We start from the raw sequence: 26,164 nt of genomic DNA, 5'->3' as shown, positions 1-26,164 counted from the left end.
TGCTCATAAGAACTCCACTAACACTTGCATCAGCCAATCTCAAAATTTTAAGTTATAAAAATATATGTGTGATCTTGCATTTGCCAAGTGTGACTGGCATTACTTTCAATTATATCAGATGAAAATAAAGTTGCTAAAAGTATAAATTTTGATGACCTAATAAATGAATTTATAGAAATATGAAACAGAAAAGTCTTATGATCAATCAAGATAGCACATTAATCAAATATTATTTATTACATTAATAAAATTATAACATCAAAAATATTATTTTTACATTTGTAAGTTATGTTGTTACTCAGTCATCAATATTTTCCCAATAACTTTTCATAAGCAATATGAGCATTTTTTAAACGAAAAAGCTTTATCTTTTAGTTCCGCAGCCAGGCTGGAGGTAGAATTAACCAAAGAACTGGACTTCTCACAATTTAATTTTCCACATCATCCCAGAACTAAGGGAGTAACTTTTTTTTTTTTAAGGGATGGAGCAAAAAAGCCTTCATAGTGTCTCTAAAGTTACATCAGAAAAAGGGACAAAAACACCCACTCTATTTATTCATAATTCCATTTTTAGTGGCCTTACTCATATCTCTGATTTAAAAAACCTACAAAATAGGAGCAGCTGGATGGCTCAGTCAGTTAAGCATCCAACTCTGGATTTCAGCTCAGGTCATGATCTCAGGGTCGTGAGATCGAGCCCTACCTCGGGCTTCGGGCTCAGCAGGGAGGGAGTCTCTCCCTCTGCCCCTTCCCCTGCTCTCTCTCTCTAAAATAAATAAATCTTAAAAAAAAAAAAACCCACAAACTCATATTTGAAATATGGAAAATAATTAATCCAAGGCAATTATGCTTCAGCTTCCAAAGATATTATGGCATTTAATTATTTAATTCAACAGAGTATTTACTCAGTGTCACTACGTTAAAGATGTGTGAAATAATAGGTAAAGTTAAAAATTACTTAAAAGGAGGGTACCTGGAGGTCTCAGTCAGTACAGCGTGTGACTCTTGATCTTGGGGTTGGGAGTTCCAGTCCCACATGGGGCCTAGGGCTTACTTAAAAAAAAAAAATAAAGTACTTAGCCAGATGTAGAGGTTGGGATTTAGGGTGGTGTATGGGATAGTTAGATACGAGGGACCACAGGAACTGCCACTTTAATTTTCTTAACTTTCAAGTACCAGTAAATGAACTCAGTAATAGGACACCCAAGGAACAATTTTTCAGCACCAATTCTTGGTACTACAAATTTGAAACTAATTATCTACCATACCTTCAAAGAAGTGTTAATAATTATTCTTTTTCCTTTTTTAGGTTGGACCCTAGAAATCACAGTGCTTAATTTAAAGGTTTATTTATTTATTTGAGAGCAATAGTGAGAGAGAGAGCATGGGGGAAGGGCAGACAGAAAGGGAGTGACAAGACCACTTTCCACTGAGCGGGGAGCCTGACATGGGGCTCCATCCCAGGACCCTGAGATCATGACCTGAGCTGAAATCAAGAGTTGGATGTTTAACTGACTGAGCCACCCAGGCGCCCCTGCAGGGCTTAATTTAAAGTTCTGTCATAGGGATACCTGCGTGGCTCAGTCAGTTAGGTGTCTGCCTTCAGCTCTGGTCAGGATCCCAAGGTCCTGGTATGGAGTCCTGCATCAGGCTCCTTGCTCAGCGGGAGCCCGCTTCTCCCCCTGCCTGCTGTTCCCCCTGCTTGCGTTCCCTCTCTCTCTCTGACAAATAAATAAAATCTTTAAATAAATAAAGTTCTATCATAGTCATCCTATTAGTTTGATACAATTACGGCTCCCTTTCTGTTTTTTATATTTCCATTTTTGTTTTAATGGTGTTAATCTGTATACGACATGAAGCTTTGATGTAGAGGGACTAATTTCTTCATCACTTCCGGATCACAATGGTTGGACAAGGTGAACCAACCTGAGCCAACCAATTTCTCTCCACCGTGAATATGAATCCTGAGAGATTTTAAAGAATCTGAAGAGCAGAACTAGGACGCATTATTCTATATGATTGTTTACAAAAACAAGGTGGGGGGGCGACCGGGTGGCTCAGTTGTCTAGGCAGCTGCCTTTGGCTCAGGTCATGATCTCAGGGTCTTGGGATCCAGTCCTGCTGGCTCCCTGCTCCACGGGGAGCCTGCTTCTCCTGCTCCCCCTGCCCCTCCCCCAACTCATGCTCTCTCAATATCAAATAAATAAAATCATTAAAAAAATTTTTTTTATATCTCCTTTAAAAAAAAGAAAAAGGCATAAAGGAGCTAATGAAAAGACATCATAATCTATGATGTTGTTTGTCTTTCCTTTTAAAGACGATTACCATGATGTCTAGTCACTAGACGGGCAGCCATAAACTGGTTAGATTTTGCCATCTAAACATAAACTGTGAACAACACTCCAAAAATATTCTATGACATAATCAATAACTTGCTGTTAACATTAACAACTAGCGAAAAAAATGCGCTGTTATTACGACCAAAATAAGATGGTGGTCCTTGGAAGCTGCGCTGTCAGATGCCTGAGCGCTCCTCCATTTGAAAAAGGGCAGCTCGTTAGCTATTACTTACATTTTCCCCCTCAATCGAAAGGAGATTCATAGCAGTAAGGAACAGTGAAATTTACCTAAATGAAATGCAAAAGAGAACTAAGTTTCTGAAAATGTCTTCTTTATTTTCTGTATTTGAATGCTTTGAGATCTGGAGGCTTGCTGACCCTGGGGAGACTGCCCCCAATTCCTGGAGATAGTCAACCGTCTACCCTGGGAGCTAACCTTTCAAATGCAAAGTGACCAATCCAGAGCCCACAGCCCCAGCCACCTCCTCTAGCAGCTGCCACCCACCTGCCCTAAATACCCCAGGGCGAGCTGAGCTAGCGGCAATGAAGGACCACTCCTGCACCAGAGCCCACTGACATTCTTCAAATTAACCAATCTTCAACCTGTGTACCCCGCCTAGCCTGTTTCTTCCCGTGGAAACCACAACAAAGGCTGTTGCTCACATTCTCCCCCTACTCCATCTGCCTCCTGACTGACACTGGTACTTCCTGGTACCCCCACTCTGGTGGGGTGGCAGGCCCCTTCCTCATGGAGGGATCTATGAGTATAACAAACTATTCTTTCTATGGCATTCATCTCCTGATCTACTGGCCCTGCCATACCTACATAATATTAAAACCTATAATCTACAGGTGCCTGGGTGGCTAAGTCGGTTAAGCATCTGCCTTTGGCTCAGGTCATGATCCCAGAGTCCCAGAATTGGGATCAAGCCCTGTGTGCTCAGGGGGGAGCCTGCTTCTCCCTCTGCGCCTCCCCCTGCTCGTTCTCTCTCTCTCTCTCTTTCTCAAATAAAGAAAATCTTGAAAAAATAAAATAAAACCTATATTCGAAAACTTTCCTAAAAATGTCCACTGTAATTTCTCTTTACTTAATGGGATATTAGAGTTGCAAGCACTATAGAGAAGTAATCTAGTTCAATCTAGTCCACCTATCCATTATACTCCAAGGCCAGTAAGGGCACTGGTAAGTTTAATAAGATGATTCACGGTGGCTCCTGGTGTTCATCAGTCATGGCCTGCTTTCCTGCTATAGATCCAGATGCGGCCCCAAGACCCTGTCGAGTGCAGCACTCGAGATAGCTTCTATCAGAGAGATCTGGGCTTAGAGAGATGAACCTATTTACCACGCATGGACTAGCCCTGCTGGAAGCAATGCCCTGAGTGGACACAGGTCTTCTTGCCACTACTTTAGTCCCCTTTATGGTATGTCTACATCTCCTTCCTCCTCCCTCACAGAGCAGGGTAGGTGGTGGGGAAGAGAAAGTTAATGAAGAAAAACAGACTTCCACTGTTACTTCTCCTTAGGTTCCATGTATATGAAGTTTAAAATTTCGGTATCTAAGTATATAATTATTTATCGTTAAAAAAAAAATTCAATCGAGTAAATTTTTAAATTTTTAAAATTTTATTGAAGTATAATTGACATATCCAAATCTTTTCTTCTTTTTTTAAGTACTGTATGCCCAACGTGGAACTCAAACTCATGACCCCGAGATCAAGAGTCACATGCTCTACCAACCGAACCAGCCAGGTGCCCCAATGGAGTAAATTTTAAAGATCTTACTGGTTTTGTTGAGTGAATCATGAATCGAGCAGCATCCAATCTAGCAGAGAGAGGAATTCCAAAGAGCTGTACAAATGAAAGACTTTCATAGGCAGAAGGAAGTAGGGAAAAGGAAGTTATCCTAAGCAAAGAAGCAGATTGATTATGGTAAGTTTACCTTCCTTGAGGGGCTGGCAGGCATCTATCAGGCAGATCACTTAACTAGTACTGATCAGGCGATTCCTGAGTGACTGATGTAAGATTCCATTTCTGGGAGAGCTGAAACTGTAAGTCAAGGTTTGGTGACATGGGGCTTAGCATAAATGTCATTTTGGGTCTGCTGTCTTGTTTCTAACACTGTAATGAGCGTATGCTACATATAAAGTTAGAAAAAATTAAAAACAAATAAAACAAAAAAAAATCTGTTTATTATATAACGTGAACACTTGATAAGCTATTAAAGAATGCAGCCATGACGTTTGGAGAGTATTATGTTACGGCTGCATTCTTTAATAACCTAGAGAAAATGTAATACCCAGCAAACATGAAATTTAACTCCCAAACGTTTATAAAGCTTAGCTAATACAACTTCATTTGTCCTCTTTGTCTTTATTTTTATATTCTGTAAATTTTTTTCTAGGTCTTGGCTTTCTCCTTTTACTTACCTTTTAGCTAACCCAGATCTTAAAATTACCTATAATGTAATCTTCATTTATTTCAGAACTACCTCTAATTTTTTGTGAGACAAGGCAGGAAATGGCTAACTAAATGAAAAAATGAATTATGTGGGGGCGCCTGGGTGGCACAGCGGTTAAGCGTCTGCCTTCGGCTCAGGGCGTGATCCTGGTGTTCTGGGATCGAGCCCCACATCAGGCTCCTCCGCTATGAGCCTGTTTCTTCCTCTCCTACTCCCCCTGCTTGTGTTCCCTCTCTCGTTGGCTGTCTCTATCTCTGTCAAATAAATAAATAAAATCTTTTTAAAAAATAAATTATGTGAATTACAAACTTGCAAAGGAGCCCGCCCCCTTGTAAACTTACCTTTCAATCTATTTCTTGCATATGAATTTCCCATTCTTTTTTTTTTTTTTTTAATCTCTACACCCAACACGGGGCTTGAACTCATGACCCTGAGATCAAGAGTTGCATGCTCTTCCTACTGAACCAGCCAGGCACCCCATGGATTTTCCATTCTTTTTTTGATTCTCAGTGTCTGGACTACCTCCAGCCTCTGGAGGATGTTTTTTCAAATGTAATTATTTCAAATAACCTTGGTGAAAATGCCTCTATTCTATAAAAGGAGTTATATAATATTTGAAGCATTAACCAACACCAAAACTTTGAGAAACCCTCCTAATCAACTAAATGTTTACCCAATGGGCTGGGCCATGGGCCATGCATAGTGACAAGAAAGCTAGAAATACAGATTTTGACAGTTTTTAATTATATTAATTTTTAGTTATTAATTTAGTTATTAATTTTTAGTTTATTAGATGAATTCTTTCTTTTCCCTCATTATTTTCTTATTATAAATGTGGCCCCTTTGACAAATATATCAGTGGTTGTTGTCCATAAAATAAAACAAAACAGGGGCGCCTGGGTGGCTCAGTCGTAAGCATCTGCCTTTGGCTCAGGGTGTGATCCCAGAGTCCCAGGATCGAGCCCCACATCAGGCTCCCTGCTCCGCTGGGAGCCTGCTTCTTCCTCTCCCACTCCCCCTGCTTGTGTTCCCTCTCTTGCCGGCTGTCTCTCTCTCTGTCAAATAAATAATATATTAAAAAATCTTTAAAAAAATAAATAAAAAATGTTTAAAAATAAAAAAAATTAAAAAAACAAGGGGCACCTGGGTGGCTCAGTTGGTTGGGCATCAGTCTCTTGATTTCTGCTCAGGTCATGATCTCAGGGTCATGATCGCAGGGTCACAGAATCAAGCCCTGCACCCAGCTCCCCACTTGGCACAGAGTATGCTTCGCAATCTCTCTCTCCCTCTGCCCCTCCCCCTGCTCGAGCTGTCTTTCTTTCTCTCTAAATAAATAATCTTTTATTTTTATTTATTTATTTATTGTCTTTTGTATTTGGTACATTTCTTGTATCTTTGTCTTAATAAATAATCTTTAAATATATATATGTATATATATATATATAAAACAAAAGACTTCATTACTTTTTAAAAAATTTTATTTATTTATGTAATTTCTGCATCCAACATGGGGCTCAAACTCACGACCCCAAGATGAAGAGTCACATGCTCTTCTGACTGAGCCAGCCAGGCACCCCTTCATTACCTTTTCTAATTAAACAAGAAAAAAACATCTACTTAAGTAGTGATGTTTTCCTCAGACTCAGCTACGCTATTCAAAGATCATTCCTCAAATGGATAAAAAAACAAGACCCATATATATGGGGCCTTCAAGAGACTCACTTCAGACCTAAAGACACACAGACTGAAAGTGAAAGGATGGAAAATGATATTCCATGCAAATGTTAGTGGGGAAAAAAGCTGGTAGCAATACTTGGATCAGACAAAATATATGTTAAAACAAAGACTGTAACAAGAAGGGCATTACATAATGATAAAGGGATCAATCCAACAAGAGGATATAGCAATTATAAATATCTATGCACTCAACACTGGAGCAACTAAATACATAAAGCAAATATCAACAGAAATAAAAGGAGAAATTGCTAGTAATACAATAATAGTAGGGGAATTCAATAACCCACTTACATCAATGGATTGATCATCCAGGCAGAAAATCAATAAAGAAACAATGTATTTGAATGACACATTACCAAATGGACTTAGATATATATAGAACATTCCAAACAAAAATAACAATACACACGAGTTTTTTACAGTACAGTTCTGTGAATGAATTTTCTCTTCCTTATGATTTTCTTAATAACATTTTCTTTTCTCCAGCTTACTTTATTATAAGAATACAGTATATAATACTGTATAGCATACAAAATATGTGTTAACTCTTTTTTTATCAGTAAGGCCTCTGGTCAACAGTAGACTATTAGCGGTTAAGTTTTGAAGGAGTCAAAACATGGATTTTCAACTGCATGGAGGGTTGGCACCCCAATCCCCATATTATTCAAGGGTCAACTGTATTCATGGGGATTCATCTACATGTGCTAGGCCCCTTACCATACTGGGATACAATCGTGAGCCACAAAAGACAAAGTGCTTCTTCTTAGGGTTCGTATAGTCTAGTGGGTGAGAATAAAATAAAAGGATTACACAAACACATGTAAAATGCAACCTCAAAAACCACTTAGAAGAAAAGAATATAATTGGGAAGATCAGGGAAGTCAAGAAAGGTTTTCTTAGGTGATTGAGGTATCCGTGTTTCCCCATTATATTAGCTAGATTCAAACGATATAGAAAGGAATAGATCGTGAACCTAGGGCACAACTCAGTTTTAAAATAGAGTTTTTAAAAAATTTTTATTTATTTATTTGAGAGAGAGCAGAGCTAGACAGAGAGCATGAGTGGGGCGGGGGCAGAGGGAGAGGGAGAAGCAGACTCCCCACTGAGCAGGGACCCGGACTAAGGGCTTGATCCCAGGACCCTGGAATTATGACCTGAGCCAAAGGCAGACACTTAACCGACTGAGCCACCCTGGCACCCTTTAAATATAATTTAACCTCTTCATCTGTGCTAATATTTTATTAACATACCCTCTTAATCTTTATCTTAGGGGACCAGCACCATTCCTCCCCACATCCTTCATCCTTGTTCCCCACCTGTACACAGCATTCTATTTCACTCAGTTCTCTCTACAGACACACACATTACACACACACACACACACACGTCCTTCTCATTGCCCCAGGACAGTTCCTTTTCCTGTTCTCAGTTAATTAATAAGGGGAAAATATTCAAGGGTAGTGAACGACCGCTACCATTTACACTTTCATCACCATTTGCATTTTCAGAGTAATACTGACATTTGGAAAGTGTAAAACTGTGAAATAGTGAATTACAGACTGCAGGTGAGAGCAGACTGAACATTAGGAACCTTCTAAGAACTTCTTTTGCTTTATAGGTGGATGGCCTTGGCAGATGGTATTTGGTTGATACCAAACTGGGAAACATGGGTTTTGGAACAAATAATATCATATTGCTTGAGAGTATCTATGATGTTCATAAAAGATATTTAAAACAGAATTCCTAGAAAATTCTTTTCCATGAGAAATCGTTCCTAAAACAACACCCAAGGCAAACATCACTGTGAGATTGCCTGTGATCACTTCAGATACAAATACAGATCAGATTACATCATTGCTGTATCACAATGTAAAGAGCCTGGGCTTTTCAGGGCTCTAAATAAAGTCTGGGCAGCAAGTCGGTTTAAAATACATACACACACACAGAGGCATATGATTTGTTACTAATCTTCCTGCGAGAATTAAGAAAATACACACCCTAAGACGTCATGCAGTAAGAACTTTACAATTGTTTATATCATATTAGGAAAAAAGCTTATGCTATGATTAAATAGCATGTTTTTCCTTTTGATTTGGTAACCATCGTATTGGTTTAGGAAAACATGAAACAATTTAAGTCAATTGTAAGTTATTTGGTTTCCAAGTTGTAGCTACACAACTATAATTCTTTTCAGTGTTAAATTGTTGTGATTAGAAGTAACCTAATTTATATTATGATTCCCTCAAGGAATACTTGTTGGTAACCAAAACAAAACAAAACCCAACAACACAAAACCCTCCCTTTTTATTTGTTAACACAATATAGTATTATATTTTATTGGCAGGAAATTTTTAATGCTTTTATTAGAGGCTTTTACTGTATTTTGACATGAAGGAAGTTTGAGGAACTTTCATTTAGAGATACTGGAAGAAAGAAATCATTATTTAATGAGCATTTACGATGTGCCAAACTGTGTTCTGGACATTAACATGTCAGATCTCATTTAATTAGCATGAACATTGTACCAAACCAAATGAAGAACCAGTAATTGTTAATACTATTATTACTTTTTAAAAAGATTTACTTTATTTATGAGAGAGAGTGAGAGAGAGCAGGGGGGAGGAGCAGAGGGAGAGGGACAAGCAGACTCCATGCTGAGCACTGAGCCCCATGTGGGGCTTGATCTCAGGATCCCGAGATCATGACCTGAGCTGAAATCAAGAGTTGAACGCTCAACTGACTTGAGACACCCAGGAGCCCCCTTTTGTTATTCTTTTTAAAGACAAAGCTTTTCTACTTTTCCCCCCTTTTTCTTTTTTCTTTTTTTTTTCTTTTTAGAGAAAGTGTGCATGTGCAAGTGGGGGGAGAGGAAGGGCAGAGGGAGAAGAAGTGACAGAATCCCAAGCAGGCTCCGCCCGGTGAGGAACATGAGGCAGGGCTCAAGCCCATGACCTGGAGATCATGACTCCAGCCAAAATCAACGCGCCCAGGTGCCCCTGTTAAAACTATTTTAAGCCCCAAGAATTCTTTTTTGTTCTTATAATTTTCCTTTTTTCACTCATCTGTTGTTTCACAGGTGTGTTAGTTTTGGATGATGTCTCTGTAGATTTTGATGAGCTGTTGTGTGTGGCTTTTTGTTTTTGACTTTTATTCTCCCTCTTAGTTTCTGTTTTGTCTAAGCTCTAGCTCACCCTTGGGTTTCGGCGCTGTCTTTGATGATGGAGGCTTTATTCAAACCTGTGGAGATCCTCGACAATTCATTCACGTTTAAGAGTGGAACACTCAAACCTGACTTGAAGCTTTGCGTGCATGAGCAGGGCTTTGTCAACTAGTGGGCTTTACTATAGAGTGATCTGGTTGAGGTGATTGTTGGGGAGACCCCCAGTTATCTTTAGGCCTTTTCTTTTGGGCTTCTTAGATTTCCAGAGAAAGCATGCCCAGTGTTGTATGCGGAGGCTCGAAGCCTGCTTGCTCCCGATCCTGGAGCTGAGTGCATCCAGAGTGGCTCCCTTCAACAAGTAGACTTGCTCTGGCTACTCGTTTTCAGTGTGGTGGCCTCCTCGCAGCTGGGCCTCGTACTCCCTCTGGTCCACATTTATTCAGAAAGCAAACAGAATCTGCTGCAGTGGGCGAGGGGCGGTGGACCAGCTACGCACGGTGGTAGGCAAGGCGGGGAGGAGGGAGATAGCAAAGGAGATCCGGAGTATCTAACTGCTTCGTATAAAAACTTTCAAACATTCCCCCTGCTTTACCCTTCTTTCTCAGACATTCCTGGTTTTTAAAATTTAAGTCTTATTATTATTTAGATCAGGAGATAATTGCCATTGAAACGAGAGTTTGTTAATTCACCGTTTCCAGAAGGAAGACTGCCACACCACAAAGAGCCACAGGGGAAGCACGAGGGTTGGGCGGATGACAGATGGAGCAAGGGAGAAACAGCTCTTACTGTAATTTCATGAGAGGACGGGGAGAGGCAGGGTAAGCTGGCGAAGGACTGGGCCAGTGTGAATAATTTCAGCAGGCTCTGGGGCACAGGGGCTCTCCTTAGGTGTCAATACCTGGCCTGGGATGACTGGGGCCGGGGAATATTGACCCAGAATGTAAGAAGTGGTGGGGGGGCGCCTGGGTGGCACAGCGGTTAAGCGTCTGCCTTCGGCTCAGGGCGTGATCCCGGCGTTATGGAATTGAGCCCCACATCAGGCTCTTCTGCAATGAGCCTGCTTCTTCCTCTCCCACTCCCCCTACTTGTGTTCCCTCTCTTGCTGGCTGTCTCTCTCTGTCGAATAAATAAATAAAATCTTAAAAAAAAAAAAAAAAGAAGTGGTGGGGAGAGGAGCCCTGGGAGGGGCGGTCTCCCCACTATCAGTGGCCTCAGATGTCAAAAGATCAGAATAAAAAGTTATGCTTCCTACACTTGGTACTGCCAATTTCTGAGCCTCTGGGAGGTCTGTGGCGCAAGATGGCTCACTTCTGGGGCTCACTCCTCTGCCTGTTGATGGTTCTGCTTTCCTGGGTAGAAGACGATTATGACAAGTGAGGACTTCCCAATCCATCCACTCTCCAGCTTTCCAAAACTTTTTGCTGTTGTTCTCTCCCTGTTCTCTTTGAAAATGAGACATTTATGCCTTTTTAAACATCCTTTAAGGTCATTTTAATGGGATTTGGAGAGGTAGCAAAGGTGAATGCTTGTGTTCAATCCACCATCTTCAACAGTCACAAAGTAAGTACCAATAATTTTTCCTCTTACTTTGAAAGAAGGGAATATTTAACCACCATACTCCACCCCACCCCATACCCTTCCCCAAACAGGGTATGTACGAGGCCATATAACCATCTTAAAATATTCGAAGGGCTACTACACAGAAGAAATAATAAACTTACTCTGAGCTCCTCCGGAGTCCATAACTAAGAACAATGAGTAGAAGTTTTAGAGAGAGATTTTTCAGCTCAGTAGAAAAAAAAATAGTAGAGCAGTCTAAAAATGGAATCTGCTGCCTCATGAAATAAAGAGCTTTCCATCATGAAGCACATGTATTCACTCACGAGCCTCCATCAAGTGCCCATTACAACCAACATAGTTCTCCCTGATCTCAAGCTGCTCATGGTCTAATGGAGGAATTGAAATGTCTGAGCCTGAAGATTCCTGATCTCCCAGGCCTTCCTGTTATACTTACCATAGAATTTCTATTTCTCTTTTGGAGCACTTAAAATTCCTTGCTTAATGTCTGTCTTCTTTTTAGTCTCTGAGCTCCATAAGGGCAAGAACCATGTCTTTGTTGATCATTACTTTACCACGTAGATTTAGTATGATGCCTGATACACTACAGGTCCTCTGAAGCAGACCAAAATTTAAATAACAGATTAACGAGTAGTATGATGTCAATATAATCATGCACTAGAGGAGAATTCTAGAAGTAGAATTAACTGGAGACAATTTAGCCTGGGATGATAAAGGAAGACTTCTTGAGGGGTGATGGCACTGAAATGAATTCTGAAAGAACATTAAAGAGTTAGTAACGTGGGGTGCCTGGGTGACTCAGTCCGTTAAGTATCTGCCTTCGGTTCAGGACATGATCCCAGGGTCCTGGGATGGAGCCCCGTGTTGGGCTCCCTGTTCAGTGGGGAGCCTGCTTCTCCCTCTCCCTCTGTTCCTCACCACCCACCCAGACTCCACCACCGCCCTTCTCCCGCTCATGCACGCGCTCTGCACTCTCTCTCTCAAATAAATAAATAAAATCTCTAAAGAAAAGTTACCGAGGCAAGGAAGGAGAGGAAGAGAATTTTAGGAGAAGAAATAGAATGATCACGTCACAGACCTATTAAATAGCATGATGCAATCTGCGAACTACAACCTATTCGCTATAGCAGGTTAACAAGAGCACATTGAGGGATACAGAGTGAAGACCGGAGAGCAAGATCAGGGCAAAGTCATACCAAAGAGTTTGACGATGAATATTATGCAAGACTCTGAAGCAGAAGATTTTATCATTGAATTTAGCAAGATCGTTCTGGCAGCAACGTGTAGGATGCATGAGAGGTGGCAGGCAGAGGCAAGGAGACCAGTTGGGAATGTGCAGGGTAGAACAAAACTAGAACACGGACACAATTCAGCCAAGTTCTTTGCCACTTTATAGCAGGTTGCCTTTCCTCCAGTTTCCAATAACAGGTTCCTCATCTCTGTCTGAACCTCACCAGAATGGCCTTTCCCATCCATATTTCTTTTCCGAATGACTTGAGTATTCTCTAATTGGATGGAAGCTTCCTCTACAGCTCTCACTTCTTTCCACGTTCTCACCAGCATCACCCTTAGTGGTCCATTCACAGCAACACAGGATTTTTCTCACATGCACCTCAAAATCCTTCCAGTCTCCGCCCATGACCCAGTTCCAAGGCCATTTCCGCATTTTTAGGTATTTATTAGAGCAGCACCCCACTTCTCAGTACCCATTTTCTGTCTTAGTTCTTTTGGGCCGCTATAAGAAAACACCGTAGAGGGGCGCCTGGGTGGCACAGCGGTTAAGCGTCTGCCTTCGGCTCAGGGCGTGATCCTGGTGTTCTGGGATCGAGCCCCACATCAGGCTCCTCTGCTATGAGCCTGCTTCTTCCTCTCCCACTCCCCCTGCTTGTGTTCCCTCTCTCGCTGGCTGTCTCTATCTCTGTCAAATAAACAAATAAAATCTTAAAAAAAAGAAAAAGAAAGAAAGAAAACACCATAGAATCCATAGAATGAATGGCTTATGAACAACAAATACTTATTTCTCACGGTTCTGGAGGCTGGGAAGTCCAAGATCAAGGCACCAGTAGTTTGGTGTCCAGTGAGAACCTGCTTCCTGGTTCACCCACAGGCAGTTTTTGCTGTGTCCTCACATGGCCAAAAGGGCAAGTGAGCACTCTGGAGTCCCTTTTATAAGGGCACTGATCTCATTCATGAGGGCCCTGCTCTTATGACCCAGTCACCTATCAAAGGCCCTACTTTCTAATACCATCACACTGGAGATGAGGATTTCAACATTTGAATTTGGGGGTGGAGGGGAGAGGACACAAACAATCAGTCCTAGCATCTGGTATCCATAATTAGTCAAAGATAGAATCCACTGTATCTCTTGCCATGCTGTCTGTTCCCTGTTATTATTTATGGAATTATTCTTCACTACAAACCCACAGACTTCTCCAGTGTTATTTCCTGACTCTCAATTTATCATGAGCTGACATAGCTCATGCCTTCACCTCCTAGTGCATTATGATCTGGTTCAGGATGACAGTTTAGCTCACTTCCTTACATACGAACCACTGGCACTAACTCACTCATGTGTCAACAGATGGGCTCTGCGGGTTGTCACAGTTTAAAATTTGATATTTTTAATCATCTTGAGACACAAAATATAGTTTTGATCAAAGAAAATATTTTCTTCCAAGGTCTAAGCATGATTGGTTTAAAAAACCAATGTTACTGTTTAGTGTTCGGTATGTGGAAGGCCATCAACAACTATATGATAAATGAATGGACATTTCAGGTCAGGAAATCAGTATAAAAGGTCCAAGCTGGCAAACTGTGGGTATGTTCTAGAAATGGTCATGGTCAAAATATCGGATACATGAAAGTCCACAGTAAGAAGGTGAGCTAGAGTGAAACGCTGGGGAGTCCTGAATGCTCAGGTGAGACATTACGGTTACCATGTGAGCATTCAGAGAACCATTCAGATTTGGCTATAATCAGATACCTGCTTAAGAAAGATAATTCTGAGATCTCTATTTCAGGGAGATTTCCAATGTCATTGAAATGACCAGTATAATATAAACACAGCAACAATTCTGTTTCAGCGATAGAAAAGCAGAAGGTGTAGGCCAGAGCAATTTCTACAAGACAGAGTGCAAACAGGACCAGAGTGCAGGTGGGGGGATGAGCAGCCTGAAATTCAATAAATGAAAAAGGAAAAGCCTGCTTGGGAAGTAATGGTGTCCATGACAGAACCCAAACTCCTCCATGGATGGGTGCGTGGAGTTAGCAGAGCTGAGGGGCTGTCAGCAGGAGGCCCTGCCAGAGTTGTGGCTCATTCAGCCTGCCCCTATGAAGGGGAGCACAAAGGGGACTGACGTAGTGAAGCTCTAAAAGGATTGGTGCCTGTTGCCAGGGTGAGTGTGGGAAGGTGGGGGTGGGGCAGCACCAAGGAACAAACCTTGAGAAGCAACTGATGGGCACATCAGTGAAATTCTGATAGCTTCCTCCCTACTTCTAACAAGCTGTTTATACTCTAAATCTTGCAAAATCACCAAAAAAATACAAACTTTTACCCCTTCTTTGAGACCAAAAGTTTTGCCCAAGGATCCAGATAATCTCCAACACAACTTATTTGAAATCCCAATACTGGACCACTATAGGTACTCTGTTAGGATGAACCACCAGAAAAGTTAACAAATTTCAAAGTTTACTGACAAATACACACACACACACACACACACACACACACACACACACACACAAAGCAAATCAAGTGACACTATGATGTTCCTAAACGGGAAGACTCCATATGACAAAGACGACAATTCATGCAAATTAATCTATACTTATGCAACCTCAACCAAAATCCTCAAGGGTTTGTGTGAAGCATTTCATCAGAATTTCCTCCACTCTCTGAAGCCCAGCACTCCTTCCTCAGGAAAGGAATTATGAGCAAGCCCTACATGTCCTCCTTTGATCTGGTTCCACATATACTAGTGAGAGGAATTCCTTGAAATTTGTGCCATGTGGATGGTAACTTTCATATCCCAGTATTAATGCAAGTTGTTTTAATGATCAATTGCTATATAATACACAACTCCAAAATTTAGTAACTTAAAGCAATAATCATTTTTGCAGTTTGGGCAGGGCTCAGTGGGGCAGCTCATTTCTGCTTCATATGGCACTAGTAAGGTTGGTTTGACTGAGGCTGGGGAATCCATTTCCAAGATGGCTCCAAGTTGGTGCTGGCTGTCACATGGGAGCTCAGCTGGGACTGTCAGCTGGGGCCCTTTATCCTTTGCCACATGGGTCTTTCCACTTGACTTGTTTCCTCAGAGCATGGCCGCTGGGAGGAAGCAGGGGCTTATTAATGCCTGGGTTCAGAGATCCCAGAATGTTACTTCTCTGCATTCAGTTAGATGCAGCAGTTACAGGCCCACATCAGATTCAAGAGGAGACATAAGCTCTCCCTCCTGATGGAAGTAGCTGCATGCAGATACATGAGGGCAGAATTATTTGGGGGCCATCTTTGGAGACTATCTACTACTCAGGTTGTTCCTCGATTTTATATTCCATTGGCCATTTGGTCAGTTTCCATAAAGGATATCCAAATGTTAGTGCTTAAGCTATCACCCTTCTTAAAAGTAGTCCCAGATAATAATCAGTTTAAATATAACTCATCATTAAAGCAGCATTTCCCAGAAAAGCAGCACGTTATTTTTCTAATTTTTTATTGAGGTGTCATTTAGTGATATAGATCTTAAGTGTATAACTCAATGTGTTTGACATACCCATGTAGCTGTGTATGCACACACATACGTATGCATACGCATAGCTGTGTAACACATATACCCATATCAAGATCTGCCTCCCTCACCCAAGAATATTCTCTGTGCCTTTTCTTTTGTCAGTGTAAGCTCCCAGAAGCAACCACTGTTTTGATTAATTTTAGATTTATCTACTCTAGAACTTCATATAAATGAAATTATATGGTACATACTCTTTTGTGTCAGACTTCTTTCATTCAGCATTAAGTTTTTGAGATTTATGTTTTGTATATTAATAATTTGTTCCTTTTAATTATGAGTAGTATTTTATTTTATGAATATACTGCAATTTGTATAACTATTCATGTGTTGTGGATATTTGGGGTGTTTCCAGTTTGGGGCTATTTTTATTTTTTAAAGATTTTATTTATTTATTGAGAGAGAGGGGGGGAGTGAGCATGAGTGGGGGAGGGGGAAAGCAGGGAGAGGGGCAGAGGGAGAAGCAGACTCTGCTGAGCAGGGAGTCCAAGGCTCTTGTTCCCAGGACCCTGGGATCATGACCTGAGCCCGAGGTAGATGCTTAACTGCCTGAGCCATCCAGGCACAGTTTGGGGCTATTTTAAAGCTGCTATGAACATTCTTGTACAATTCTTTTCATACACATAAGACTTTATTTCTCTTGAGTAAATACCTAGAAGTGAACATTTCTGGGTCATATAGATGATGTATCTTTAATTTTATTAGAAATTGCCATGGTTTCCAAAGTGATTGAACCTGAGTTCCAGTTACTCCACATCTATACAAATATTTTATTTTGTCAGCCTTTACTTTTAGCTGTTTTAGAAGTTTGTGATGGTATCTTATTGTTCTATTAATTTGCATTTTCCTGATGACTAATGATTTTGAGCATTTTTCTGTGCACTTATTGCCCATTCATATACCTTTTCTTGTAATGTGTCTGTTAAAGTATTTTGCTCATTTTTATTTGGGTTGTCTTTTATAAATGTGTCGTAGGGTTTCGTTTTTGGGTTTTTTAAAAAATATATTATAGCTGTAAGTCCTTTGTGAGATATGCTTATTACAAATACATTCTCCCAGTATATGGCTTATCTATTCATTTTCTTAACCATGTCTTTTGTTGAGCAGAAGTTTTACATTTTTATTATGTACAACTTATTGATTTTTCTTTTAGAGTTAGCACTTTCTGGGTCCTAAGATATACTTGCTTACCTTAAGGTCATGAAGATATTTCCTGTTTTCTTTTAGAAGCCTTAGTTTTAGCTTTTATTTATTAGGTTAATAAGCCACCACACATTATTTTTTGAGGATAGTATGAGGTAAGGCCTGAGATTAAAAATTTCTAGTTATTCCAGCACATGTTCCCTTTCCCCATGGAACTGTTGTGAAGTCTTTGTTAAAAATTACTTGACCACATTTGTGTGGGTGTATTTCTGGAATCCAGTGTGTTTCAATGATCTATATTTCTTATATACAGTACCCATACTGAGAGTCTCAAAATCACAGTCTCAGTTCTTCAACTCTGCTCTTTTTCAAAATTGTTTTGGCTATCCTAGGTTCATCACGTAACTTTTAGATAAACTTAAACTTTCAAATAAAAACCCTGCTGGGATTTTGATTGGAACTGCACTGAATCTATAGGTCAATTTAGAAGGAGCTGACAACAAAATAATACTGAGTTTTCCAATCATGTATATAATATAACCATTTATTTAAATCTCCTTTAATTTCTCTCAGCAATAAGTAGCACACATTTAAATTTTAAGTGTTTGTTTATAATTTACTCTAATTAGTGTAATTTATAAATCTGTGTAAAAGCCCTACTAGGAAATTTCAAGATTGGTTATGACATGTTGTTTTTTCTTACAATCTAACAGAAGAGCAAAGTATTCCCATTACGATTTTGAAAGTAGAAAAATCTGAGTAACATTTTAATTAGAAGAGATGAAATATGTATACATTTAATAATAACACAAAGATAGAATATAAGAATTATAGAGGAGTCACACATACTACAATACAATAACCAAGCAGAAAGCAAATTCAGCCTTTGATTTCTCTTGAACAATTAAAAATAACAATTAAAAATAAATTAAAAAACTGAATTCTAAGAGGTATAAGAATGGAAAATAAAAAACCTTTTTATGACAACTTTTATATCCAAGTTGGCATTCAGCATGGATCACAATCTTTTTTTTTTTTTTTTTAAGATTTTAGTTTTAAGTATTCAATACACCCAACGTGGGGCTCAAATTTACAACCCCGAGATCAAGAGCTGCATGCTCTACAAAGTGAGCCAGCCAGGCTCCTCTATGTTTTTATTTAAAATGTTCATTTATGGAGATTTCTTAAATTACTTCATTAAATGATTGCAGCATTTAATAATCAATATAACCAAGCCAAATCCTTCAACTTTGACCTTCTACTTTAATTAAAAATGACTGTTCAGAATTCCCTTTACATAAGCCTTTCATAATGTACTTGAGAGTGGTTACTTTCTTTTTTTTTTACATATATAATCCCAATTCAAAAGCTTTTCTTCAGGGGCGCCTGGGTGGCTCAGTCGTTAAGCATCTGCCTTTGGCTCAGGGTGTGATCCCAGAGTCCTGGGATCGAGCCCCACATCAGGCTCCTGCACTGGGAGCCTGCTTCTTAAAAAAAAAAAAAAAAAAAAAAGCTTTTCTTCATATTTTTAATTATTTAATTTTTTGGATGAAACTATCAAATATACACTTAAATATGATTAAATCAGTCTTTTAGGATACTCCCTCCCCATAATTTCAGATGAGAAATTAGACTTTTGATTGAAAAATAGTTATTCTTTATTTAATTTTAATTCTCTTTTTAAAACGAATGCATCAAATAAGAAATCAATATTATGTTAGAACATTTATAAGCTGAAAATGTTCTTAGCAGTAATTCCTCCATAAAATGTAACTGCATATATAAAGCAGTATCAAATTCATCCATATATATTAGACTGTAAAGTATAATGGAAGATAGCACATCTTTTTATGTCGGGGCTATATAAACATAATAGTTACAAAATGGGACAGAAAATGCTTTGCTGCTATCGACTATGTGACTTTGACAAACTTATCTCAGCTCTTCATTCTCCTCCTCTTTTGAAAAAAAGGGAAGGAATAATAATACTCATCTCCATAGAACTGTCATTTGCAAGGTACTTTGTATAGTTCCCACCTGATGATAGTAAGTACTAAAATAATGGCAACGAATTTCATCTTACAGCGCTAATAACGATAAAATACAGTTGATCCTTGAACAACACAGCGATTAGGGGCACCGACCCCTGCACAGTGGAAAATCCAAGTATAACTTTTGACCCCCCCCAAATTTAACTACTAATAGCCTACAGTTGACTGAAAGCCCTACCAATAACATAAGCTATTAACAAATGTTTTGTATGTTGTATGTATTATATAATGCATTCTTATCACAAAGTAAGCCAGAGAAAAGAAAATGTCATCAAGAAAACCATAAGGAAGAGAAAATACACATACAATACTGTAAAAAATCTGCACATAATTGGACCCACACAGTTCAAACTGGCATTGTTCAAGGGTCAACAGTATATTTATTGCCTTATCTGGGCTACTCTGTAAGCTATTTAATTCGCTAGGCCGACTGAGAGAGGAAAGGAAAGCTGAGGAACTCTGCAATATGGCAGTTATCCCACAGCTCTCTGTCTGTATACTAAAAACGAGCCATCCCAGAAAAAAGTACATTAGAGCACAAACGCATACACAACATCCCAGAGTCTTACACAATGTTTTCTTTAGTATCCATTATTCATTACAAATTAACAGTAAAGTTATTTAAAAGAATTAAGGGTCCGGAGGGGATTTAATGTCAATTTTGGAGGTTTTAGAATTAAACTGAGAAAGGATTTAACATATCACTATGACCGACTTCTAGATCTACTTAGTTATTTAAAATGACCAATTAAGGTTAGGTTTAAAATACACAAATGCAAATAGAAATTCAAATGTGTAACAAAAGATCTCTCTTCAGTTCCCATAAAAAGAAAAAAGGACAAAACTAAATACATAAAATTATATCACAAATATCAGGAAACTTCAGCCATCAACAGTGATTATCTTTTTATATAGAAAAGTAGCAATCTCTTACCCACACACATTTAATTAATATGAAATAGAACTACAACATATTACGTAACATGATTTTTTTTTTTTTTGGCTACTAAAGGCCACAAAACTATTTGCTGTGAAATATGTTTTGTGCGAAATTTAAAGAGACTGTATTTGAACAGAGTAGAAAAGGAAAGAGGCGTCATTAACTAGTACCCATTGTTAAGAATGGAGTCCCCACCCCGCCAACACCTATCCCACTGCCAGCAATGGGAGTGGAGACAACTGGTGACATAAAAATTAACATTTTATATTACTTTAAAATAGATAATGCCAGATTATTTCAATATTATGAAGAGCAAACATTCACTCTTGACCATTTAGCAAGGACATGCCCCAGAAAATTCTATTATCTTCTCAACATTAATCTGGACAGAGGGATGAGGACAGTGCAGACAGAAGACTTAAAAAGAGAGAGAAAACATACAGAGGAAATATACACAACATTATGCCTTTAGTACAAATAATGAAAAACAACTTTTATGACACATTTCCCAAGAAAAGTTATTTTCACGTGTCTTGAAATCCTGTAAAAACCAGGAATATAGCAAGGGGTTAAACACAAAGTCACTGATGAATGCTAATCACTTTTTAACAGGAGTCATGCAATTATTATCTTAGTTGGAAAGCTACTGTCCCAAGTCACAAAATTTATGCTCTGCCACATGATTACATATGAAAATCAGTTCTTAAAAGAAACTATTTCGCATTTGGTGCTGACAGAGCTCTTGAGAGAGTGCTATACAAACTGAAGTTTATAGAAATTTTTAAGTGATAATCCTAAAATACCATACAAAAATGTGTAAACGCAAAGATGCTTTAGAGTTGCAGGACATTACAAAATCCGTAATGCAGATGAAGCCAAAAGATCGTCTCTTCTGCATTTAAAAAAATGGTTAGCATAATCTTATCAGTTCAAAATTGCATTTTCAGTCAGCAGCAAAAAGTGCCAGATGCACCACCGCCTTTCACAGGCCCACAGACTAACCGCAGGGGTGCTGGGCCCTCGGCAGGGCTCGGCCAGCACAAGCTCCCCGTGCTCATGGATGCACACAGGAGAAAGATTCCACAAAAGTCTCACCTGGGAGATACTCTAGCATTAAAACATTGATACTCCTCTTTTATCTACCCTGTCAAGAGAGGAAAACTGCTTTTAAAAGATATTATAAACAATATAAATTCTGATAGTAAAGCACTGTAAAAATTAGGTATGATATTTTTGGCACAAAGCACTTTTAAAATCTGAGCTCATTTTGCAAAATATATGTCTGGAATTCCCTTGTTTGAAAATAAAAACTTTTTACATACACACAATGTGTAAATGACTTCATGAATGAATGAATTAGATTGTATGTTTCCTTAAATACTGAATGTACCTTCAGTATACTTCAGTACCAGATATCTGCATGCGTACCTCCACATTCTACATCATACAGATATTGCACAAGTAACATTGCCAAAATACACACTCATGCAGTCTGGCAAGACTTAGGGTTTATCTTTCAATATTATTTTTTTGTATGTATTTGGATTCAATACTACTTTCCAGAAAAGCTATATGACCAATTTCAGAAATACAATGCTTGCTATCTTTCCTGGACCAATATTAAAATCTGTACCAATATATTCAGGCATTCCACTTATGTTTTCCAGCACTTAAAAATTCAGCAAAACCTGTTTTTGACATTTCTTGTAGCGTTCCTTCAAAAACAGGAGAAGCTTCGTCTGATATAAGAAAATTAAAATGAGTCCACAAGGCAGTAATTTTTCCACCAAAAATCCCACTCCATCTGAAAAGCACTGCAGAACAATATTTAAGTCTGTTAACTTTCACAGAGCCATTAGGTGCAAAGTCTGCTAAAAAAAAAAAAAAACTTGTAACATACCATGACAGCTGGATGTATTTCTTACTGAATTACACAATATAATTCAATTTTTTTCCTCCCTAGAATGTTTTAGGGTATGCTACAGCTGCTAAAAGGATTTCTGTTTTTCTTGGTCCTCTGTTTGTTGGGTCTAAGATTGATGACATCTCCACCATTAAGGGTACTTGAATTTTGACCCGAGTGACTTCCAGTAGATGTATTAAAGACACCTGTATAAATTGGGGGAAAACAGGGAGAGTGATACTGAGACAGCTCAGGGTTACCAACTGCAGAAAGCGCATCCAGCATCTTAGTTAAGTCAGTAATATTTTCAATATTTACAATTTTAAGCTTTTGTTTTCATTTCATTTATTTAAAAAAAATTTTTTTTAAAGTAAACTCTACCCCCACCTTTTTAAGTAAATATGGGCTCGAACTCACGACCCTGAGATCAGGAGTTGCAAGCTCTACCAACTAAGCCAGCCAGGTGTCCCACATTGAATTTATTTTTAGTAGCCAATACACATTGTTTGTCAAAGTTCAAAAGGTACAAAGGGATTAAAGTCTCCCTTCCAAATCACCAGTTTACCTTCCCTAAAGCATACATGTTTTACCATTTTTCCTATGTATACTCCTAGAGATACTTTATGCATATTTAAGCAAAAATGCATACACATTCTTTTTTCTCCCTTAATTACCAAAATGATGATTAACTATACACACTGTTCTGCTTCTTTTCCCTATCAACCTACTTCTGAAATTCGCAATCAGTAAATATGATCATTTTAATAATTTCACTTATCTTTTATATCATATAATTTCCTCAAGAATACCAGATTTGTACTGACAACAGTATTTGTGAGATTTTATGTTAATACAAACACTGCATATGTAAAGGCTGTAGTAATGTAGAATTTTCCTATCTTGGCTAAACCAACAATGAAATGGTCTACAGATAATTAAACTGATAAGTAGATAGAAGGATGAACTAAAAGAAAACTTTTAACTGTTACAGTTTCCATTTTGAATTGTGCTGCTCTTAAACTATAATCTCTAATTTACAAACTACTTATCATCCATGAGACACGAAAGTCTGGGGCCAGAGACACTGTCGGCGATACAAAGATGACTGAGACCAATTCCCGCCCGCAAGTTTACAACCTGGTGAGTGAGGTGAGGTGGTATACAAGTAAGAAATGCTACAGATACTCTACCTTAAGTGTCATAAAAAGACCCAAGATCCCACAGATGGTTCCAAGGAAGGACCAATTAAAGCTACTGTGTAAAAAGGACAAACTAGGGGAGCCCGGGTGGCTCAGTTGTTAAGCGTCTGCCTGCGGCTCAGGGCGTGATCCCGGTGTTCTGGGACTGAGCCCCGCATGGGGCTCCCTGCTCTGCTGGGAGCCTGCTTCTTCCTCTCCCACTACCCCTGCTTGTGTTCCCTCTCTCGCTATCTCTCTCTGTCAAATAAATAAATAAAATCTTTTAAAAAGAAGAAAAAGAAGAAGAAAGGACAAACATAAAAACGGTAGACCGGGCCCGCTGGTGGCACACCGCACTCAGATGACTCTTTGTTTAGAAGAAAAGCAGAGTGGCCACGGCTCTCTCTAGATACACAGGGAGCAGAGAAAGCTTTCTAGACAGTCCTTGTGGAATGAATAGTTCTTTGACAGGGATGGGAAAGAGAGAGGTCATTCCTGATGGAAGAACCAAAATAAGCAAAAATGAAGAAGACAGTATAGGAATGTTTAAGAAGCAGCAAGACCTCCGGCAGAACTGGAAAACGGGGTACGTATAGAATAGTGGGGCATAAGGCCACACAGAAGGATAGATGATATTGTCTTTAGATCTCAGAATGAAGACAGCTGCATTTAATCTTCTCTACAATACGACTCAATCAAAGGGCTTCACACGGCAAACTGGAAGAGACAAGAATGGAGCTCAGAAGACAAGACCAGACAGAAGCTCATTACAACTGTCGTATTTTGTTCCCAGAGCATTTGAGGTGTCTGACAGAAAGAACATATGCAATAAAAATGGCAAAATAACAACAAAAAAGAAGCCAGAACCAAGGAGGAAAAAAGTTAATAAAGGTCAAGAAAATAATATGTGTGATTACATGTATGTAGTGGGGGGTTGGGACAGAATACAGATATGAAGTCTCTAAGAGACTATGAAGTCTCTAAGAGCTTTAGAAACAGAAAATTTGGATCTCAACTTCCTGGAAACCAAAGCAAAGAGTAAGACATGGTCAGTCAGTTATTGTTATAGAGAAGGCAACATACTTATTCTTCAGGAAATGTTAGACTTTGTAGACATTTATTTATTTTTTATTTTTTAAAAGATTTTACTTATCTACTTGAGAGAGAGAGAAAGCATAAGAGGGGAGGGAGCATGAGCAGGGGGGAGGGGTAGAAGGAGAAGCAGACTCCCCACTGAGCAGGGACCCTGATGTGGAACTCCATCCCAGGACTCAGGGATTATGACTTGAGCAGAAGGCAGACGCTTAACCCACTGACCCACCCAGGTGCCTCTTTGTAGGCATTTAGCATTACAAAAAAAAAAAAAAATCAGTAAAGTGTATGGACACAGTACAAGTATAGAGTCAGAAGAACAAGTGTTAAGACCTCCTTTATACGTAGGACAGATCTTTATAAAAAGTCTTTATTCTCTGCTCTCTTAATATATAAAATGGCTTTAGAAAATTCAATAGTAAAAAAAATCTTTTAACTCAATATACCTTTTAAAATGAGACCTGATACTAAGTTTAGTAATTGCTGATCTAATATTTTCTAATCACATTTCTTAAAGAAATGAACATATTATATTAAAAAAAAAATAGTAGGGGTGCCTGGGTAGCTCAGTCAGTTAAGCATCCAACTCTTGATTTCTGCTCAGGCCATCATCTTGGGGTCCTGAGATTAAGCCCTGCATCAGGCCCTCCACTCAATGTGAAGTCTGCTTGTCTCTCTCCCTCTAACCCTCTCCCCCCAACTTGCTCTCTCTCTTTAAAATAAATAAATAAATCTTAAAAAAAAAAAAAACCAGTAAATATGAGTGCCTGGGTAGCTCAGTTGGTTAAGCATACGATTCTTGATCTCAGCTCAGGTCTTGATCTAGGGTNCAGGGTTTTGAGTTCAAGCTCTGCATTGGGCTCTATGTTGGGCATGGAGCCTACTTAAAAAAATTTTTTAAAGATAGTAAAAAAAATAATAAATATGATAATAATGAATGGAAAATAAAATTTTACTAGGTCAACATGGGATTAAAATTTCTTGGGTACTTACCAATTTTGTTACTACTTGAATGCATTAATTCTGGATCCTCAGCTATTTGCTGTTTGAGTTTTTGAAGATATTTTTCAGCCAAATATTTAAAAACTAGAAGAAAAACAAAAACAAAAATCTTACCAAGTCACTATATTTTATGCATGTAAAATCTATTGCTTTATATCACTCACTATAATATTGTATACTTGCCAAAAACATTTTATTTTTGAAATAATTGTATTCTTTCATCCATCTTTACTAAACACATTTAAAATTAAATTGGAAGTATATCATCTAGTTGAAAAAATTCAACTTTTAAAAATTAATTGAGCAGGGGCACCTGGGCACCTGGGCAGCTCAGTCAGTTACACATCTGCCTTCGGCTCAGGTCGTGATCCCAGGGTCCTAGGATCAAGCCCCGTGTTGGGCTCCCTGCTCTGCGGGAAGCCTGCTTCTCCCTCTCCCGCTGCCTGCTGCTCCCCCTGCTTGTGCTCCCTTTCTCTCTGTCAAATAAATAAATAAAATCTTTAAAAAAAATTATTTGAGCAATACCTAAGTACAATGGTCATAATAAATATATACGGCATTTTATTAGCAAAGAAATGAAATAATACTTGTAGTCATTAGTTTTAGGTACTTGAATAGGGATCAACATTCAACAACACTACACTAACTCTGTTTTGAAAAGATGTCTCCTTTTTTAAAAAGATTTTATTTTTGAGAGAGAGAGAGAGAGAATGCACGCAAGAGCACGAGTGGGGTGAGGGGAGGGGGGGAGGGGGTAGGCGGGCAGGCAGAGGGACAGAGGCAGAAGCAGACTCC

General features: G+C 38.9%; 1 protein-coding gene across 6 annotated transcripts in view; it reads right to left on the bottom strand.

The window, feature by feature from the left end:
- Nucleotides 1–19,812: 19,812 nt before the first annotated feature.
- Nucleotides 19,813–26,164, bottom strand: part of RAB23 (RAB23, member RAS oncogene family) — a 34,541-nt gene continuing 28,189 nt past the window's right edge. For all 6 annotated transcript variants that reach the window (XM_034648046.1, XM_034648043.1, XM_034648047.1 and 3 more), the window contains 2 exons: nt 25,361–25,453; nt 19,813–22,303 (listed from right to left, as the gene is read on the bottom strand). In XM_034648046.1, the coding sequence (XP_034503937.1) occupies nt 22,164–22,303; nt 25,361–25,453 (233 nt within the window). In that variant the 3' untranslated portion in view covers nt 19,813–22,163. The remainder of the gene's footprint in view (nt 22,304–25,360; nt 25,454–26,164) is intronic.

This window comes from Ailuropoda melanoleuca, chromosome 19 (assembly GCF_002007445.2).
Source record: "Ailuropoda melanoleuca isolate Jingjing chromosome 19, ASM200744v2, whole genome shotgun sequence".
Classification (NCBI taxonomy): Eukaryota; Metazoa; Chordata; class Mammalia; order Carnivora; family Ursidae; genus Ailuropoda; species Ailuropoda melanoleuca.
Note: the sequence above shows the minus strand (reverse complement) of the source record. Positions and strands in the feature narration are given on the sequence as shown.